The following is a 22,027-nucleotide window of genomic DNA, read 5'->3' on the forward strand; positions in this document are numbered from 1 at the left end:
CATGATGTATCACATGATGTGTCACATAATTTATCACATGATGTATCACATGATGTATCACATGATTTCAATTAGATCTATATCACATTGCAGCTAATCCATCTTAATGGCGCATAATACACTGCTCTATATAGCATATAATATTAATAACAGTTTTATGTTTTCATCCGCTGCAGCTTATTAGCAATATAACTAACTGTTTTATTATTGTAGTATACACAAAGTGTTGACTGGTGTATTCTAATGCTGTATTTACTCTGTTAGATGCAGTGGATTATGACATGAGTTGAATTGAACTTAACTTCTGAACTGATGGCCACCACTAAATCATGATTTATAATTAACAATTTGCAATTTTAAATTAAATTGCTATATAAGAATGCAACATTAATATTTCAAATTTTTATTAAATTCATAACCTTTTGTGTTTGTCTAAATACTGCTGATAGGGGCTCTGTTTAAATTGCTGTGTGAGGGCGCTATTTAGACCATCATTATTCAGCTTCTGCTGTTCACACTTATGTTGGTCAAAATATAAATAATCGCCCGGAAAAAATGAGAAAAGATAATTCTGATTGATAACCATTTCCCCCTTTCCCTTTTACAGGCAAGATGATAGAGAAAGAAAAAGAGATTTTAAACTCAACAGAGAACGCTTTCCTCGAAAAGATTCGACTGCAGAGACGGATAAGTATGGTCAACAAAATACACACACAGCGAGAAAGACTGCAAACTGAAAAATCGTATCTCAATAAAATGTTGTCAGACCTACGAGCACATCGGCTAGAACTTAAGTAGGTTTGATATAAATACATGTCTTCTTAAAAGATCTTGAAATATTTAGATAACAAGATTTTGCACTGTATCAATTTAGACAAGTTGTCCAGATTTTAAAACAATCATGTATGTACTTAGCAACTTGAGAAGCTAATTTTTTACTACCATTGTTTAGTATTGCAACTATTTTTCAGGAAGTTTTGGAGGTAGCAGCAATTTTTGAGAAACTCATTTGTTTCTTTTTTATAGAGACCGCATTTAAGAAGGATAAGTGCTCTTCATTTTCTATTTCGTTTAATTGACAAAACTGGCATTTTCTTTTTAAAATGTCAATGTTTTTATGTCTTCCAGTTTCTAATCCTAACACATGAGCACTAATTTTTAGTTTGGTCATGGATGACCTGTGGAAGGGATTTTGCACAGTTTCTAAATAGTTTTCAAAAGTGAATTTTGTTTTTAGATGTCTGTATGTGCAGAGTTTATTCTGATGTTTTGTTCCCTTATTATCATCATACATTGAATCTACACAGTATGTTTGAAAGTTGGCTACAAGCTTTTCAGAGACTGATTTGTATTGCACTCTACCCAAGAGCTGCAACCTTCATCTCTTTTCTGTTTTTTTTTTAAATTCTATTTATGACTGATAATTTGAGAAATTTTTATCTTGATATTTTTCCAACAATTCAAGAATCAAGTTCAAATTTTGGAGTCAATGTGAAGCTATTTACAAGATTGTGTCTGATTGGCTACCAAACCCTAACATCTAACAGTCGGACCAATCAGAGAGCAGCTTATTTGTTGACTGGTTTTTTGGGCCTATCAAATTTTGTTTTCTATATATTGAACTGCATTCAGTAGTGTTGCTGCACTGATATTGTGATTACATAGTACAAAAGTTTTCAGTGGTGAGAGTAAAATTTATACTCAATTGATATGGAAATAACTTTTAAATTAGAACATTTTCAATCCACACTTTCAGAGACAAGAAAATGTTGTGCCGAGAACCAGCTGAGAAGAGGAAATTAGACAACAATTTTCGAGAAATTGATCTGGAAATTAATCAAACGGAAGAGGAATTACAAGTTGTGAATGCGCAGCTAGAAAAATTAACACTTGACTTAGATGATGCAAGAGAAGAAATGGATATATCATTAGAAACTATGTCAGGTGATTCAGAAGATTACTTTGACTGCCAGGTATGTGCTGTATTTCTGAGATCACTGGCAACAAATTGGTTCGTGTGCCAAGACTTGTGATGGATATGTAGTATGTTTAAGTCCAGCACAATTTTTTTGGACATCATTTTTTTGCCACAGACTTAACGGAAATAAATATAAGAAAAATGTTATTACACAAAACATAATGACAATTGGACACTGGAACTCACATGGATTACGTTATAATTACGTTCCAAAAATATCACAAAACGTAAACACTAAAACAAAACAGTTAATCAATATTGAGAAATGTATTCAAAATTATCACATCTATGCCTTTACAGAAACGTGGCTAGACCAGAAATCAATTGATTTAATTCCAACACCAGAAGAATACTATGTTCATCACAAAATTCGCAGGCAACATAGTAAAGCATGGAAAAACTCTGGTGGTATAAGCATGTATATAAAGAAATCAATAAGACCTGGTATTACTGTGATACAGAACTCTAGTGATTTTACACAATGGTTAAAACTTAACAAAAAATATTTTAATCTTATAAGAGATATTTATTTATGCACGGTGTATGTCCCACCAGCTGATTCCTCATGGTATGTGAATAACATAGACATGAACCCTTACCAGGCTATTGAACAAGAAATACAAAATTACAAAGAGAAAGGTGCAATAATGATACAAGGCGATTTTAATGCCAGAACTAAAAATTTAATTGACACAATAACAGATGATGAGGACAATTATACTCCAATGCCAGACAATTATATTTATGATAATGATATGAAAAAGAGAAACAATATGGACACAAGGAAAAATACATTTGGAGATCACCTTATACAACTATGTAAAAGTAATCAACTACATATATTGAATGGTAGATATAATGGTGACATACTTGGTCACTTTACTTGTCATGCGGACAATGGAGGTGCCAGCACTGTTGATTACTTTCTAGCTGACAATAGATTAAGTAAATATATTTTGAACTTTAAAGTCAAAACATTAGTACCAGGAAGTGACCACTGTCCTATATCAACAACAATACAAATGCCAACATTTACAGAAACAGAGTTTAACATAAACAAAAACCTGCAATATCACCCAGGAAGCTATAAATGGACGAAGTCAGCAACAGATATTTACAAGATATTTTTAAAAACAAAAGAAGGTGAACAATTAATAAAGTCATTTACAGAAACTGATTTTACAAAAAAACATGTAAATGAGATAACCCAAAAATTTCAAAATTTATTAGAAAACATTGCCAAAAAATGTAACATAAAAAAGACAAAACACAGAAAAAACATTAAGAAAAGTAAAGTAAAATGCACTGACTCAAACTGTATGAAAATGAAGAAACAACTAGAAACTCTTGCCAAGCACATACAACAGAGACCTTACGATGAAAACTTGAGAAAAGTATATCATGAAGAAAGAAAACTATTCAGAAAATATGTCAAAACACTTCAAAAGGAAAGATGGCAAATGATGAAACAAAAATTAGACAACCTAGATAATGAAGAAAATACAGTGAAATTTTGGGAGGTAATAAGACAATACACAAAGAGAAAACAAGACAGCATTGTGTCTGAAATACCATACAATGATTGGATAAACCATTTCCAGAATATCAGTCAAAATACTAGTACTTCAGAAAAGAGACAATTAGAAATACAGAAACTATTAAGGCAATTAGAAAATATGAATTTCCTAAATAATATGTTGAACGCTGAAATATCACTTAAAGAAATCAATGAAGCTTTGAAAAAGATAATAACAAGAAAATCAGTTGGAATTGATGGCATCCCATCTGAAATGCTAAAGCATAGTCATCCATTAATAGCAGAAGCATTACAAAAGATTTGTAATATCATTTTACAAAGGGGAGAATATCCAGATTGTTGGAACACAAATATAATCACACCAGTACATAAAAAGGAAAACAAATATGATCCGGCCAATTACAGAGGCATATCAACAAGTAACACAATTGGAAAATTATTTGCAATAATTTTAAATAAACGTATAACACAACATCTTGAAACCAGCAACATAATCCATAAAAACCAAGCCGGCTTTAGACGCAATCACAGAACAACTGATCATATACTGACATTACATACACTGATAAAAAAATACCAATCAAAAAACAAAAAGCTTTACACTTGCTTTATAGACTTAAAAAAATGTTTTGATAAAGTTTGGAGAGAGGGACTATTCATAAAATTATTACAAAACAACATATGTGGTGGTGCATATCGAGTCCTAAAACATATGTATATGAATATGCAATTCAAAATTAAATTAGATGACAAAGTGACCGAGAGCTTTAAAATGCAAGAAGGTGTCAAACAAGGGTGTCCATTAAGCCCAACATTATTTAACATTTTTATAAATGACTTGGTAGCCAACATTGATAACTGTACAACGAATAGTCCAATCCTAAATAGTCAAAACATCTCTTCACTTCTATTCGCTGATGATATTGTTCTAACAGCTATTAACAAAGAAGACTTACAAAGGTCATTAGACACACTTTATGAATATACAAAACAATGGGGTCTACAGTTGAATATGAGAAAAACAAAAATTATGATTTTCACAAAAAATGGTCATAAATCAAAAAATACAGAATTCTCATATGGGCTAAACACGATTGAAAAAACAAACCAATTCACATATCTAGGGGTAACATTTAATACAAATGGGGCAATGAACATGACCATGGAAAGATTGGTAGATAAAGCAAAAAAAGCTGATGCAGCAATCAAACCAGTATTAACATCAAACAAGTTAAACATGCTTTTACAATTGAAATTATTTGAGGGCATCCAAACACCAATTTTAACTTATGCTGCAGAAATTTGGGGAATCAATAGCAGACCAGAGTACTGGGACAAAACGTGTACAGAAAAACACCATTTAATGTTCTGTAGACGATTATTAAATGTTAATAACAGAACAAGTAACATTGGTAGTAGAATGGAAATTGGACGACTACCATTACTAGCAAAAATACAACTGAATGCAATCATATACTACCAAAATATTATTAAGAATGGCCCAATCAGTCTAGTATATGATGCAATAAAAGATCAACAACAAAACAAATATAATGACACATGGTTAATGAATCTGCATAAAATAAAACAGCTGTATGATATTAAGAATTTAGAAACAATTAAAAAAGACCAGTTTAAACAAAAAGTGAATGAATATTACAATTATAAATGGAACCAAGATAATCAAAGACCAGATTCAAAACTAAGAACTTATACATTACTGAAGAAAAATATAAATACTGAACCATACATTAAAATCCTTGATAATAAAGAAAACATTGGTCTATTAGCAAAATTGAGACTAAGTGCTCATAAACTAAACATTGAGATGGGAAGGCACAAAAGACCAAAAATAAAAACAGAAGACAGAAAATGTACTAAATGCAACCTACTTGAGGATGAAATTCATTACATCACAAAATGTGAACTTTACACTGATGAAAGAGAGTTGTTATATTCACATTTTTCAAAGAAAATTAACAATTTTCAACACTGTACAAACAAAGAAAAATTCATTCATATATTGAATACAAACAACAAATATTTACTAACAGAGCTTATCAAATTTATAAAAACAGCAAATACCATTAGAGAAAACCACCTAATGGGTCATTAATATTTTTTTTTTACATTATTTCATGTAACTGTATTGTAGTAGATTTTAGATATCTAACTTGTTATGTTTATTTTAACACCTTTATTGCATTTCATAAACCAAAATAGATATGTAATTCATTCTATAAGGTTGTAATAAAGAATTATCTTATCTTATCTTATCTTATCTTAATGGGGAGGCCACAGCTCCTGTACCCAGGGTGAGTGTGCCATAGACTCAATGGGGAGGGCAAAACCAATGTACCCTGGGTGAGTGCCACAGACCCATTGGAGACGCTAAAACCACTGTACCCTTGGTGAGTGCGTCAGACTCAATGGGGAGGCCAAATCCACTTCACCCTGGGTGAGTGTGCCACATACTCAATTGGAAGGCCAAAACCACTTCACCCTGGGTGAGTGTGCCACATACTCAATTGGAAGGCCAAAACTACTGTACCCTGGGTGAGTGTGTCACAGACTCAATGGGGAGGCCAAATCCACTTCACCCTGGGTGAGTGTGCCACATACTCAATTGGAAGGCCAAAACCACTGTACCCTGGGTGAGTGTGTCACAGACTCAATGGGGAGGCCAATACCACTGTACCCTGGGTTAGTGTGCCACAGACTCAGTGGGGAGGCCAAAACCACTGTACCCTGGGCGAGTGTGCAACAGACTCAATGGGGAGGGCAAAGCAACTGGCCAAGATTCATTCAGCATTTAATGGATGTAATTTTGGGGTTAATGTTTGTTCACAAGTGATATAGTATTGATGCCATGGTAATGTGTTAATTTATCAAATGATAGGAACATGTTTACTTGCACCAAATCCCGAACCCCCAAAGAATAATAGTCATCTGAGAAATATTCCCAAATTAAGCCAATAATTTGTAGTCCTGTCAGAAATAATATTGATATACAAATTGATATAACTAGAATTGAATCACTTGTTTCATTTTTTTTTGTATCCCTCTAGGAGGAAGGTTCTTCACAACTTAGTAACAAATCATCCAAACACAATAACACAGAATCATCGTCAGAACGACGGAAACCAGTACTACAACATGCAAAGGTATGTACGTCTTAAATGATTTTCTTTTAGTGGAGCACTGAACAGTTTGAAATTGTTGCTTGAAAGATGTAAAGAATATTGAATATTGTTAGCACGTACCATATTGTTAGCACATACCATATTGTTAGCACGTACCATATTGTTAGCACGTACCATATTGTTAGCACATACCATATTGTTAGCACATACCATATTGTTAGCACGTACCATATTGTTAGCACGCACCTAATACTATGACGTTATCTCTGACATCACTTGTTCATAGAGCTGGTTGATATGAGTAACTTCATAGGCTAATATTATCATCACTAATATTTTTTTGACTCCCGTGTGCGAAGCACAAAAAGGGAGTCTTTGCAGTTAGTGTGTCTGTATGTGTGTATGTGTGTGTGTGTGTGTGTATGTGTGTCTGACTGTTCCACTGATATCTCAAGAACTACACATCTGTTTTTGATGAAACTTGGTGCATAGATGCTCTGGGCCAATGCGCAGATTTGATTAGGTTTTGGTAAAAATCCATGCATATTAATTACCTAATTTGCATGATAATTAGCTGATTTTTAGCTGTTCCGTGACTGTTCCACTGATATCTAAAGAACCACTTGTTGGATTTTGATGAAACTTGGCACATAGATGCTCCAAGCTAATGCGCACATTTGATTAGTTTTGGGTAAAAATCTGTGCAATATTAATTACCTAATTTGCATAATGATTAATCAATTTTCGGCTTTTCCACTGATATCTCAAGTACTAATCATCACATTTCAATAAAACTTGGTACATAGATGTCATAGGACACTGCACAAACCTGATAGTTTTTAGGGTAATATCAGTATATATTAATTAGCTAATTTGCATAATTAATTAATTTTCAGCTTTTGATATTTCAAGTAGTAATCATCACATTTCAATGACACTTGGTACATAGATATAGGACACTGCACAGACCTGATAGTTTTTAGGGTAATATGAGTACATATTAATTACCTAATTTGCATAATTAATTAATTTTCAGCTTTTGATATTTCAATTAGTAATCATCACATTTCAATGAAATTTGGTACATAGATGTCATAGGACACTGCACAGACCTGATAGTTTTTAGGGTAATATCAGTATATATTAATTACCTAATTTGCATAATTAATTAATATTCAGCTTTTGATATTTTAAGTAGTAATCATCACATTTCAATGAAATTTGGTACATAGATGTCATAGGACACTGCACAGACCTGATAGTTTTTAGGGTAATATCAGTATATATTAATTAGCTAATTTGCATATATAATTAATTTTCAATTTTTGATATTTCAAGTAGTAATCATCACATTTCAATAAAACTTCGTACATAGATGTCATAGGACACTGCACAGACCTGATAGTTTTTAAGGTAATATGAGTACATATTAATTACCTAATTTTCATAATTTTCAGCTTTGGATTTATCAAGTAGTAATCATCATATTTCAATGAGACTTGCTACATAGATCTTCTAGGATTATGCAGACACCTGATTAGTTTTAATTGGATATTAATTATCTAATTTGCATAATTTTCCACTGATATATAAAGAACCACAAATTGGATCTTAATGAAACTTTTAAAGAGAACTATGCAGAAACCCAATTAGTTTTTGGTAAATATTTATGCTTATTAATCACCTAATTAACATAATTAATTAACACTGATATCTCAATTACTGATCATCACATTTGAATAAAATTTGGTACATAAATGCTCTAGGACAATAGACAGGCCTGATTAATTTTGATTAATATTAATTCTCTAATTAGCATAATAATTCATAATTTTTTTGTTCTGTTCTGTTCATATTAGTTACCTGATTTACATAATTAGTTTTCAGCTTTTCCATCAATATCTCATGTACAAGTAATTTTGAATTAATTTTTGATGTGTCTTCAATACTCTCAGCACACGGGAGTTCTTTCTAAGCTTTCTTTGATTTAAATTGTCAGAAATGTTTCCCTTATTAGAAATTTTCTACTTGAGAGTATAATTTTTGTTATTTAGTCTGAAATTCCCATATCGCAGCAATAAACACGATACCGTCGCTTGATTTGTTTTTCCCACGTACTGTTATCAGTTACTAGTATATTTCACACTAAACATCAAAACTGTGAATGATATCCACCGTAGTTTATGCAAATATTTAATGCGTGCTATGGGATGTCCACCAATCTTGAAATTGTACTTTTTTTTCTTCATCATATAAAAATATCTAGATTGTTTATCTGTTAATGTGAGTTCATCATCCAGTTTAACAACTCTAAATTCATGTCTAATTTTATTTCTTCAGATGTTTGAGGCGATGGCAAGGAAATAGTTTCACTCTTACAATCTCACAATCATTCCTGATGACAAGCTTCACCAACCTTCATATATGTGGATACTGCCCTCTGTAGCTGAGATCTAACAATCTTTTGTTTCTACTGCTGTCGAACAACTTTCACCACAGATTGATTATATGATGTGACTGCAATGGGATTGCTGTGGTATTAGACTATGTTTATTTGCATAGGACTTCCTTATCACCATAGTGATATCTAGAAAGCTTTATCCTATCGTTTGTGTTATACTAGATAGAGGTTTCTGACCCATTATGAAGTGTGTATGTAGGAGGGTTTGTTTGCAAACTAAAAAACATTGCCCCCTTTTTATTTTGCAGAGTGTTCCGAGGCTAGAAAACATTAACTAATCATGTTGGACAGTGCAGTACTTGAGTTTAACATTTCATTTTCTGACAATACAAAAAGTAAACTTTGCAACATTAAATATTTGCTGAAGTGAATTTATGTTCTGTGTGCATAAACAGAAATCTTACACGCTTGTGTTTTTAAAATATTCATTCAACAGATAATCTAAATCATGCACAAAAATCAAAATATCGCTTGTTGCAATTCTTAAATATTGCAATCTTACTTAACTCTACACATAATTTCATTAGAAAAAACAATCAAGAGACCTTCTATTTAGTGAAACTTTCATTCAATATCACCACCCACTTCGATAAAGTTGTGAAACCTTAATTGTCCCTTAATACTTGAAATGCTGCCAGTAAATAAAATTGAATTTTTTAGTTATTTACCTATTTTAAACAGTTTTGTATTGCCTCAGGTCTCTCATTGCATTTGCCGAGTCCAGATACCAAAGTTTTCTAAAGTCGTATTTTATTTTGTTACCTTGTTTTTCACTTTAATGAATATGTGACTAGGGTTCTTAAAGTTATATTCCCATTTTGCAACATTGTGAGGTACATGTACCATCCCCTGACCAATATATAAATTATCAAATTTTGAGATTGTGGACAAGTAAACAAAAAATTTGCTGCAAAATATAATTTCAAGTGATCCTTATAAATTAAACAGGGCTTGTAAACAATAAACACATGAAGATAAATTACATTGTAAGTTTATCTAAAGCATAAGATCCTTCTGTACGCTCAAAATGAAATGGTCGAGAAAGGGAGGGCAGAATAGGCATCATTTGAATACATACTATGATTTTATCTTGTTGTAGGAGTGATTCACATATTTGCAAAGTGGGAAGGCAACTTTATGACTTGTGGCCATGTGAATGCCATTAAAATATCAAATCAGAGAAAATTTAACGTTTCATTGAGTTGACATGATTTGAGACTCAATCAAAGCCATGACAAAAAATATATTCTAATTCACACGCTGTTCAACATTCCATAATCACACCATTTTTAATATGAGTGAAACAATACTATCCCCATTGGACTTTCATTTAGGCTTCCAAAAAAAACTTTTTTCAACATTTATTTTATCAAATTTTAAATTTATTTTTTGCAATTGTTGTAAATTTAATCACAATTTTCTGTGTATGATTTCATTTGAGAACTAATGTTATTTATGCATACAGTACTCATTAATATTTCTTTATTCAATATTTCACATCACAGGGTTACCAAACATACCTCTTGTGTTTCCATACTTTAGTCAATTACTGTAAAATACTTTAGTGTTTTTGGGTGTTTGCTAATTTTTCACTGATATCTGACGAGTTGAATGTAAAATATAGGAAAAAGGTATATTCGCTGGATTTTATTTTCACTGAATCGTTCCTACAGCGAAAATTTATTCCAAGTGAAAATAAAGTATTTCACAGTAAGTTGTTTTATGTTCATTTGAGTGTCAGTCGTTAAGAGTACCACTGTAAATACCGCTTTCATTTTCTATGAGTCACTTCTGAGGTACTATGACACAAAGTGTCAGCAACTTACATGAAAATTGCTAGCAATGAAAGTTAACCTTTTCACCACCAGATCCCTCTTTTCATCACAAATTCACAAAATAGTCCCGTTTATAGTCTGCACTTTCCTTCAGAAGATTGGGACATAAATAGCCAATTTGTTTTGAGTGAAAATTTACTCAAATTTTGTCTGTTGGCTCCAAAATTAGCGTTTATTTTCAGCAATATTAAGAATAATTAAAAAAAAAAGTGCAGACAAATTTGGGCGAGAAAGTCTGGTGGTGAAAAGGTTAAGTTACAGTACATAGCCTGACTGCATAAAATTTGAATATGCATAATAGTTTGTAAAGCACTATAGTTACCAGCTGTACCATGTGGGTCCCATGCAACAATTGTGTAAAATATATTGTTTACACAAAATTTAAATCTGCTATACGAGTGTTGCTTCCAGTGCAAACAAAATATTTGCTTATTTGTCGTCGCTGTGTGTTACCAAGAAGACATTCTAGTAAAATTGTACTATATCAGACCAACTTTCCATGATTAGCTCCGCTATCTACTTTGTCGAGCAGAGCTTATCATATGAGTGATTGTCCGTCGTCGTCCGTGTCAATGTTTTACTTTTTCGAGTTCTTCTTGAAAACTACAAGTCTGAATGCTTTGATACTTGCTGAATATGTACCTTGGGTAGACCTCTCTTAGGTTTGTTCATTTCATGTTGATATCTTCAATTCTCTAAATTTGGTGAATATTTTTGTCATTTTTGGTAAAAAGTGATATTTTCGACTTCTTGTTAAAAACCACAAGTGCAATTACTTTGATATTACATATATACGTACTACATGTGGACCTCTCTCAGATTTGTTCATTTTGTAATGATATCTTTAATTCTCTAATTTTGGTGAATATTTTTGTCATTTTGGGTAAAAAGTGATATTTTCGACTTCTCGTTAAAAACCAATAGTTCAATTGCTTTGATATTACATATATAGATACTACATGTGGACCTCTCTCAAATTTGTTCATTTTGTAATGATATCTTTAATTCTCTAATTTTGGTGAATTTTTTTGTCATTTTTGGTAAAAAGTGATATTTACGACTTTTTGTTAAAAACCAATAGTTCAATTGCTTTGATATTACATATATAGATACTACATGTGGACCTCTCTCAAATTTGTTCATTTTGTAATGATATCTTTAATTCTCTAATTTTGGTGAATTTTTTTGTCATTTTTGGTAAAAAGTGATATTTACGACTTCTTGTTAAAAACCAATAGTTCAATTGCTTTGATATTACATATATAGATACTACATGTGGACCTTTCTCAGATTTGTTCATTTCGTGATGATATCTTCAATTCTCTAATTTTGGTGAATATTTTTGTCATTTTTGGTAGAAAGTGATATTTTCGACTTCTTGTTAAAAACTGTAAGTTCGATTGCTTTGATACTATACATATTGTTAATTTTCTAATGACGTCTTCAGTTCTTTAATTGAAATGTGCATTGCTAACAGCGGAGCTATCTCAGCCGATAGGCTGCTTGTTTTAATTCTATTGTACCTATTGCAGACCATAATTCGGTATTGGTAATTAGAATATGTATAAGTGATGTACTCAAAAGGTCAGCCAGCATCTCTCCTTTGACCAGTGTTTGTGGATCATTCTAACAAGTATTTATGAAAATATCCACATTATGAAAGTAGTAATTATGTAATATAATAATAACCAGAAAATGTATATTATGCTGAAAAAATTCAATAAAAATTATTGAAAAGCTGAGAAGTGCCTTGATATAATTTTAAGGTTCATTTCTGAATCTTTTTTCACCACCAGACTTTTTTGCCCAAATTTTTCTGCATTTTTTTTTATATACATAAATTTTTGGAAATTTTCAGTTTTTACTCAGTTTGTTTTTACAAAATTAGCTATTTTTGTCTAATTTTTTTTAAGGAAAGAGCACACTATAAAATGGGACTATTTTGTGATGAAAGAGGGAACTGGTGATGAAAAGAGTATTTTAATCTGTGTGGTAGGGTAAAACAAATTTTTTAGTGAATGAATACAAGATTAGGAACATACAAGAATTGTATATTTACCTGGCAGTATTTTGATAAATTTGCTATATAATGCACTTTCATAGTATGTGAATAATGTAATAATGACCTGTATTTGGCTCAGTGCATTATGGGAAAAAGTACAATTGCATATAATCCCATTGGACAGTTGAATGATGACACTGTGGAAACCAAAAAGATACAAATTGTATTTATGTACTTAAATGACAGACATTAATGTAACTATTAATACCATCAGATCCTCAACATGCTATCTAAAACATCAGATATAATACCAAGATGCACATTTACAAATATTTATTAAACAAATAAAATTTTATTGAATCTATATCAATATTACATGTCAATGTGTCGGTGAAAATTATACTAAATTTTTACCATAGAAAGTTATAAAAAATTCTGCTTTGCAAATTAGCGTTATACTGCCCTCTATAAGTTTTAGTATCTGCAGGTCATTATACCGCCCTCAATCATGGTTGTATTATAAGTTTATTCTTATTCAGCGAAATTGGAACTATTTTACAGTAGTATTGAAAAAGGTTCCATTTTACCAACAGGTGATAATTTAAGTTTATCATTCTTTTTTGAAAAAACTTTACTAGATTTCTAACTATTGCAGGGTGGAAATTCCTCTTAAGCCTCAATTGCGTGAAACTTGCTCAGTGTTCTTACCAAGTTGTGCAGTTAAATGTCAACATCTGCACAACTTTAAATGTAATGTCATACATTGAAAACAAATTATATTTAACTTTTCTGGAGAAAATAGTAAAGTTGCTCAGAGTCAAATTTGATGAGAGAAAAACATGTGGAGGAAGAAAAATAAAAAGTTTATTGTATGAGTACCGATAGTATTTATGTAGCTACAAACTTTTTATAGGTGATTTGTTACCCTTCTCATGGTATTTTGTTTTGGTTCCATTCCAGGAGCTCATTTAAAATAACAAAATTACTGATATATATATTCTACTAAATTAAAGATCATTCTGGCATCACCAGAAAAAAAGTTACCTGTAAAATGTATCCTGATATATTTTCACATACAAACATACTGTCTTTTAAAAAGTAACAACTATTTTAGCAGGTGAATGTATGTTCATCAGTGAAACCTGACTGGGATAGATCGCCTGCTATGGTAATAGTATTCACCATATTTATAAAGAACCAGAAAAAAAAATGACAGTTGTCATACTCAAACAGTATATCCTAAATAAAATTTAATTTATAAACTCTGCGGTTTATTCAAGATAAAAAAAGTTGTTGCAGATTGTGCCATGATTTAATCTACCATTTTGTTGAACTTATGCAATCTTGTATTTCAATAATCATGTACTGCAGTACAAAATAGTTCATAATCAAGTTTGGTTACAATCCAAATGCTCTTGAGAGCAAACTGTTTGAAAAGTAAGTGTAAATAGAAAGCAGATGCTCGAATAAACTAAATTAAAGCGTGGTAGTCGTCGTGTAGGGCGTGTTCAAATTTCATGCAACCAAACAATGTATTTTACACGCGTTGTATACGTCGCTATGAGTCCCATATCGAACAGGACGCGGCACGACGATCACTACCCTTTAACTAAAACTGAATCTTGTAAAAATGATTTAAAACATTTAAAATAACTAGCAGCAGGTGTAGCCAAAATGTGTCTTTTTTTTAAAATAAAGTAACACTCATCCGATAAAAAATTATGATTATGTCAATATTATGATCATGGCTCAGAAGACAATCATATTTCTCAGCTTCTTGAAATCTTGTAAATTACAACTTCTTTCCTTGATTGTTGATTGGTGGATTATCACATTCTTCGCTCTGATTGGTTTACCAGCAATCAGAAGCTGTAGTACAATACACCATTCTTGATTGGTTAATCACTAGTCACATGACTTTTCATTCCTACGACCATATTCCACTGGACACGTAAATGCATGAATCAGCCTTAATATTCACTAAAATGAATTTATTTCACTTCCTTTTTTAATAAATATCTCGTTTTAACATATCCATAGCAAGTTTTTCAAAAGCCTGAAAAACAAAAAAAATTAATATGGACTGTAAGTTAAAATTCATTATTCCACTAGATTTAAGTTTTTGTATCCAACAGAAATTGAATTTATTTGTATTTCCTGCAAACATCATTATATTGGTGCACCCTCTAGTGGTCGCTCACACATAATCCTTTTTTTTTTCAGTTTGACATGTTTAACCCTTTGAATGTGAGCAACGAAACTCACTCAATAGCTTCTGGAAACTGAAAGCAGTGGCCAATCGGAATGTTTTTTGAAGGTCACATGATTTACTTACTTCAATCTCAGCAATTGTATCAGCACTAACTTCAGTTATAACTGGTGTTATTCTGGGACTTTTACTGCATTCTGTATTCAACAAATCTCCATTATTTGAGTGGATATCTTCCCCATCATCAGAGGCTGATACCACGACAACCCGTGGGACTTCAATCCTATCACTGCAATGGTCATCTTCAAAAGCACTTTGTCTCTCCAATGAACTCAGACTTCTATCATCTGAAGGGGCCAAAGTGTGAGAAGTCTCACCGGATGAAGTTGTGCGCTCACTGACAAATGAATGTGTAGAAATGGAACTGCTAAGCGACAGTTTGTCATAATATTCTGATGAGTTGTCACCTCCGCAATCTGTCAGTCCACTGCGTATCGAAACTGAAGGGGATAAGTTAACAGGTATTACTGGTAAAGCCCTAGCTTTACGCTTACCATTGCTCGCAGCAGTAGTATCCGGGAGTTGCCTTCGTGCGATCTGCTCCGATGCTTTCGGCGAAATCTGCCCAACTGTTTCTGAGATTGTCAAAAGAGCTTTCTCAGCTGCTGCTTTTCGATGCAGTTTCATTCTCTGTTGCTGGGCAACAATTTTCAATTCCAGTTCCTTTTTATCTTTCAAACTTTCCACAACTTTTTCTTTCATATTTTTGTTTCTAGTAATATTGCCCTCAACCTTTTTCAATGTTTCATTCAACTCCTCAAGCCTTCGTTCCATAGCAGCATATTCTGTTTCAGACACACCCTTCTTCTTTTTAGCCTCAGTCATCCTCTTTGTCAAATCATCAGTTTTTAATTGTGCCGACATTCTGCGTTTATTGAGGATCGTTTGGTATTTCAGTGTCTTTAACTCCTCTTCCTCGATTGACTTCTGATATTTTGCTTGAATCTCTTCCTTTGTTGCAGGGGTCTGTCAATTAAAATATATATATATTCAGTTTAAGAATTGAATAACATAAAACAGCCCATGCATGGCACAGTCTCTGTTAGTTATCAAATTAAGATATATAGTTTTGTTTATAGTAATATAGCTGGAACATAAACATGTCAGAGATATAGATCCAGAAGCTGATGTTTGATTATGATGATTTTTGAACATTAAAATGGTTGACATTAAGTCATCTTGTATACATGTATGATCATCAAACAAGTACTTGTCCATAATGAGAGATATTGCTTTGGAACAGCATTAATTAAAACAAAATGGCCACCAGTCGGCCATTTTAAATCTGATCTGAAAAATAAAATGATGTGCATCACGGTCCCATAATGTCCAATGTATGTACCAAGTTTGAACAAAATCCATTGGTAAACAGCTGAGATCTGGTTCCGGAATACCAGAAATGCTTGATTTTGATGATTTTTCAGCACAAAAATGGACAAGTCCTCGTCCATTTTTTTTTCACAGTCAGTTTATTTGTGATTCCTTCCTTTATTCTACCCATGACATTCATAATGCATTTCTAGCACTAAAATGATGATCAGCCATCTTGAATCAGAATCGGAATCAGGTGTGAAATAAATGTCCATGCACGACCAAGATCCAGTTCTGGAATAGCAGAAATGCTTGATTTTGAACAATTTTTACACTATAAATGGCCACCATTCAGTCATCTTTACTCAAATACATGTGCATATGTATGATATGATGCATGTGTAAAATTTGAATGAAATCGAGCAGAACACACAGGTGAACTACTCTAAATTAGGCGTCATTTTTCAAACATTTCAATCTTTCCTGATGCTATGTTCCTGATGTTAATTTTCTCACCAAAATCATTGCCAAAAGATTATACTAAAACAACCCTATTTTCAATTACCTTTGGTTTTGCATCTTTTTGTTTCAGTTCTTTTTTATTATGCAAGACTTCCTCCAATAGATTCTGTTTTTGAAGTTGTGCAAGATGTTGTTGAAATTCTTGTTGTTTTTCTTCTTTTAAAGCTTCCCTTTCCTCTGCTACAAATAAACAACATTTTAGAATTGATATACTGTAGAATACTTTATTTTCGCTTGGAATTTATTTTCGCTATTTGCGCTGAAGACATGATTCCGTGAAAATAAAATTCAGCGAATATACTTTTTTTCCTATACATGTATTTTACGTTAAACTCATCAAAAATCAGTGAAAATAAATTCCAAGCAAAACGGCCAAAAAGCCTTTTCAGAAAATTAATTCCAGCGAAAATAAAGTATTCCACATATATTATTTTTTTGGAGAACAGACAATATGTCTGGTAATGCCGCATGATGTGGATGAGTTTCACAGTCTCTGTGCATAATCATAAAATCATGGCTACTCTTAAAGAGGATGTTTGGTGGCTGAGCTGAAGACAAGCAGTAACATATAACTGTTTGGTGCTGTGATATCCATTGTTTTGAGTCATGCACACAGTCAACAGATGATATTTGCATATAGTCATGTGACCTCTTATATGGAGAAAACTCATAAATATAGATTGTACATTACCTTGAGTTTTCTCAAAGTGAACACTGCTTCCTTTTTCTAGGTTAAGTCCTTCCACCGATATTTTCTGAGTTGCTTTTCTCAAGATGCTCACCCATGCCATCATCTCAGACTCGCACTCAGATGAAAAGTAAGTTGATCTTGCACCCTGCAAAAGAAAATGATAACATGAAATCAAACTTTTTATGGAATTTACTTTACTACTTTAATACAAGTGTAGGTACTTAGATAATTGCCCTGTCAACAAAAATAAGTTTAGCACAGTAAATGTTATTTTGACAAAGAAAAATGTTAACAAGTCAAGTCAATTGTCAATGATATAGTCCCGTTCAGTTTGTAGTATAACTGTGAAAAATGTTTTTGCAACAGAATGACAGACAAGAGTCTACTTCAATAATGGCTGATATGATGGTTCATTGCATTATATATTGCCATTCAGTGCAAAACATTGTTTACTATGCATGGTTTGTACCGTGGAACACAAAACGTGTAGACCCCGTAAGTTTGAAAGTCACGTGGTTACTGCGCTGTAGTCGAGGTACTGAGATTTAAGGCATAGTCTTAGAAAATGGTGTGGGAGCTAAAACTGAACACAGTAGTGCGAGTGGTTAGGGAGTTGTGCCATTAAAATATCTTCAAAATGGTACAGACTGGAAGTGATAATTTTCTATCGTGGGTGTTGATTTTTAGGAGTGCTAGACATGGGTATGGATCAATCTCTTCAAACTGCATGCCCTGTATTAAAATTAGGTTCCCCCACACATTTTGTGAATCCAGGGTACAGGGTTTTCAAAACATGAATGTTATCCTGTTATAGCCTAGATATAGTAATATGTCCTAGATATCATGGGTGTTTATTAACAGACCAATATGGTCATGACAGCATGTACTGACAAGTTTATCACATTAACGTTATCCACAACATGGTGCAGAAATATGACGCTTTCACCTATGAATGCTGATGAAGTTACAGCAATACCATGATACAAACTGGTACCAAAGTGGGTGACTTTGTGAGCAATCATTGTTTAATTGATATAACATAATTTATAGGTATTGGAACACAGAAACACAAATATCTCAACAACACAAGAATGGACTTTAAAATCCCCTGACAACTGATAAAATGTCATTAACATGCTGATAAACATTTGTTCAATAATATTGATTCTGTATTCTTTGACTTGGTCATGTTTTTCTCCTTTCCAAGTCAATGACAGAAAGGCCAGTAAACTTTATTGTGTTAAGCATATAATGACGTCAATGTCTTCATTAGTTATTATGCTGGAAAGTTTGATAAAACAGTGAGGGCGAATGGTATACTATCATGAAGATAAAACATATTCACATGCAAGCTGTATATGTTGTTTGCATGTCAACTAGGGAATATTAATGTATTTAAAGATGAAATAATATAAGTGTGACACCTTAGAACAAGTACAAAATAAACCCGATAATATTGGGTATCTAGGCTTTGGACTAAATCGGTTGAGAAGTTTTCAGCAGCTCAAAGACTTAATGTAGCTAGTTCTCAGTCTGTATAAAAGAATATTGCTTGACAAGTTTCAAATAAAAACACACTAGTAAATACTATAAATAATTGTATTTCAGCACCAAGCTAAGCACAACGATGAATATCAAGATGTCAATTTGATATGAAGTTACATGAAATTATGACTTCAACTCATTTATATTAACTTTTTCACCACCAGATTTTCTCTCCAAAATTTTTCTGCACTTCTCTCTTACATTCTTCAATATTTCTGGAAATGAACCCAAGTTTTGGAGCCAACAGACAAAATTTGAGTCAATTTTCAGTTTTTACTCAAACAATTTGGCTATTTTTGTCCCATTCTTCTGAAGGAAAGTGCAGACTATAAACGGGACTATTTTGTGAATTTGTGATGAAAAAAGGGAACTGGTGGTGAATTGAACTGAATTTGTTTAATCAAGTTGGATTAAAACTGCAAAAGTTTAGAATTTTAAAAATTCATACAGTTCAAGGAATACAAGAATTAGCATTACCCGGTACTAAAATTAGAACTATGAGAATTATCATGCTAGAATTTTCAATACTAGAATTAGCTATGTTAGAATTAGCAAAACACATGCTAGTGAGTAACTCACCTCATGTGATAACTTGAACATTTGTTTTCTTGACTTGAATGCAGTTCTGACATCAGTGGTGATCCTGTATCCTGGCAACATGATGGTATCCAAGGTATGAGTGTCTTCAGGTGATTTATACGTATACAATGTATCATTGTTCAAAACTATCCAACATCTGGTAAAAAAAAAAAAAAGTGCAATAAGTACATGTTGATAAGACAAAATACAAAAACTTATTATTTATGGCAGAATCTAATATTCTGTGGAATATATTACAATAAAGGGAAGTCATGCATACATTTGGTGCAGTAATTGTATTTTATACAATATGGCATTAATATATACCATGTGTAAAACAAATCACAATTAGACAACAACAAGAGCAGCACATGAATCATTTCTGTCAAACTTTAAAAAAAAAAAAAGTCAGCTATTTTCACATTTCACTGAATATTTTTTTAATAAAAATTTGTTGTACTCATTTTCGGCTGATTAGATTGAATCGCCTCATTAAACATTAATAACATGATGCTTTGTGATGATGTCATTACAGGATAAGTCAACCAATCACAATCTATGCCTTACCTCACCCATGGACCCTTATTTTTTCGGTTTAAATATCCAGCCTTAGTAGGGTTGGTCCAGTCTGCTGCTGGCATCTGAATAACTGTCTTGGCACGTAGTTTTTTCTTACTACTTTTGACATTCTTGTTGTTTTTCTTACCATTATTCTGTAATGCTGTACCAGGGATATCTCCTAATGACCCATGAATGCTCTTTTTTCGAAGTGGCCTCGGAGTAGAAAACTCCTGTCGTATAAAAAAAAAAAATTATATAACATATGAAAGGTGCTGATTGCCTGCTCCAAAAATTTAATGATTTTTTTTTTTGAATTTAATTTAATTTTTTATAGCTTAATCTTAAAAAGATGATTTTTCAGAGAGGAATATGTTGGGATACCTGTACTTCATCTGAATTGACAATCATCAATTGTGTATAGCCTGCAAATATATTCCTGTTTGATGAATGAATCCATGTGATATTTTGATGCCATTATGGCGCTGTGACCCTTGCTTGTCCTGTTTTCACATTCAATTTGCAGTAAACAGACAATGATCTTAAAGATCATTTTATTTACATTATCTTTTGCAAAATTTTGCATATTACTGCACTTCCCCCCAAGTATGAGCCCACCCCTTATTTTTAGACATTTAACGAGTTGAGGGCTTCCTCGAGTATAAGCCCAGGGGGTTTTTGTCGAGCTTCGACAATAGGTTAAATCTTAAAAATTAAAGAAGTTGTTTATTAAAATAATCATGATTGGTATGGCAGTTCTCTTTTTGGAGTGTGTGGTGGCCCTGAAAAGGGCTGTTTGGTTCGCGTTTTTACAAGAAAAACTCACATAAATTTGACAGTGTATGGCGAACAACGCAATATGGTTGGCACTCTTTTCGTTCTGTTAATGTTGCTCTAAATGGGCCTAATTCCAAATTGGCTTTAGGTTTAAAATAGAATTTGAAAAAATGCAAAAAAGTCATGCATGTTTATTTTATGAAAACTTTTTCATTGCATTCAGAGGCATTATTTTAGGAAAACTCATTACAGACATATTGCAATAGATATCAAGGTATTTATTTTTCAAACTACAAGTCAGTGGTATTTTGCGCCAATGAACGACAGACAGCATTACAAACCCCATCCAACAGGACACTGTTATCTGAAGGGGTTCCCTCATTTGAAAACTTAGAGAGTGGAGGATTTTGGAACTTCAAAAATTAGTTAACCTAACTGAAGAAATTATTAATTTTTTTTACATAAAAAAAAGAACTGAATATTAAATAAATCTGACCCAGCGAGGAGTCTATTTGTTTTTATTTCTGAGTGGGCACTCAAACCTACAAGATCAATAAAGCGGAGCATACACACATGCTTTTAACCATTATCCCTGTACATACAATGTATACTGGACAATTTTCTTACCAAATCTGACTGACTGCTATCATCTTCAGAGTGACATGCAGAAGATGAAACAAACACATCATCATGATCCTGAAATATGATAGAAAACAAATTACAATTTATAATTTTCCCTTCAGGTCAGCTTACAAAATACTTTGGAAAATAAGACAGTAAATTATACAGTCTTATTATAACAAGTCCCATTGAAATTTT

The 22,027-nt window shown here is 32.4% G+C and overlaps 2 protein-coding genes across 6 annotated transcripts in view; one reads left to right on the forward strand and one right to left on the reverse strand.

Annotated features, from left to right (window-relative positions):
- The window catches only part of LOC102809658 (uncharacterized), a 62,588-nt gene extending 49,889 nt beyond the window's left edge, over positions 1–12,699 (forward strand). For all 3 annotated transcript variants that reach the window (XM_085490466.1, XM_085490465.1, XM_085490467.1), the window contains exons 13-16: positions 608–794; positions 1,757–1,973; positions 6,584–6,679; positions 8,999–12,699. In XM_085490466.1, coding sequence (XP_085346592.1) covers positions 608–794; positions 1,757–1,973; positions 6,584–6,679; positions 8,999–9,025 — 527 coding nt within the window. In that variant the 3' untranslated portion in view covers positions 9,026–12,699. The remainder of the gene's footprint in view (positions 1–607; positions 795–1,756; positions 1,974–6,583; positions 6,680–8,998) is intronic.
- Positions 12,700–13,160: 461 nt separating this feature from the next.
- The window catches only part of LOC102800563 (uncharacterized), a 56,120-nt gene continuing 47,253 nt past the window's right edge, over positions 13,161–22,027 (reverse strand). The window contains exons 4-10 of one of the 3 annotated variants that reach the window (XM_006822507.3): positions 21,836–21,904; positions 20,441–20,664; positions 19,874–20,030; positions 17,750–17,894; positions 17,102–17,238; positions 15,292–16,191; positions 13,161–15,012 (exon numbers count right to left, since the gene is read on the reverse strand). In XM_006822507.3, the coding sequence (XP_006822570.3) occupies positions 14,965–15,012; positions 15,292–16,191; positions 17,102–17,238; positions 17,750–17,894; positions 19,874–20,030; positions 20,441–20,664; positions 21,836–21,904 (1,680 nt within the window). In that variant the 3' untranslated portion in view covers positions 13,161–14,964. Of the gene's footprint in view, positions 15,013–15,166; positions 16,192–17,101; positions 17,239–17,749; positions 17,895–19,873; positions 20,031–20,440; positions 20,665–21,835; positions 21,905–22,027 lie in introns of those variants that run through there. The other 2 variants (XM_085490464.1, XM_085490463.1) reach the window with 2 other exon arrangements.

This window comes from Saccoglossus kowalevskii, chromosome 15, assembly GCF_978046115.1.
Source record: "Saccoglossus kowalevskii chromosome 15, keSacKowa6.1, whole genome shotgun sequence".
Classification (NCBI taxonomy): domain Eukaryota; kingdom Metazoa; phylum Hemichordata; class Enteropneusta; family Harrimaniidae; genus Saccoglossus; species Saccoglossus kowalevskii.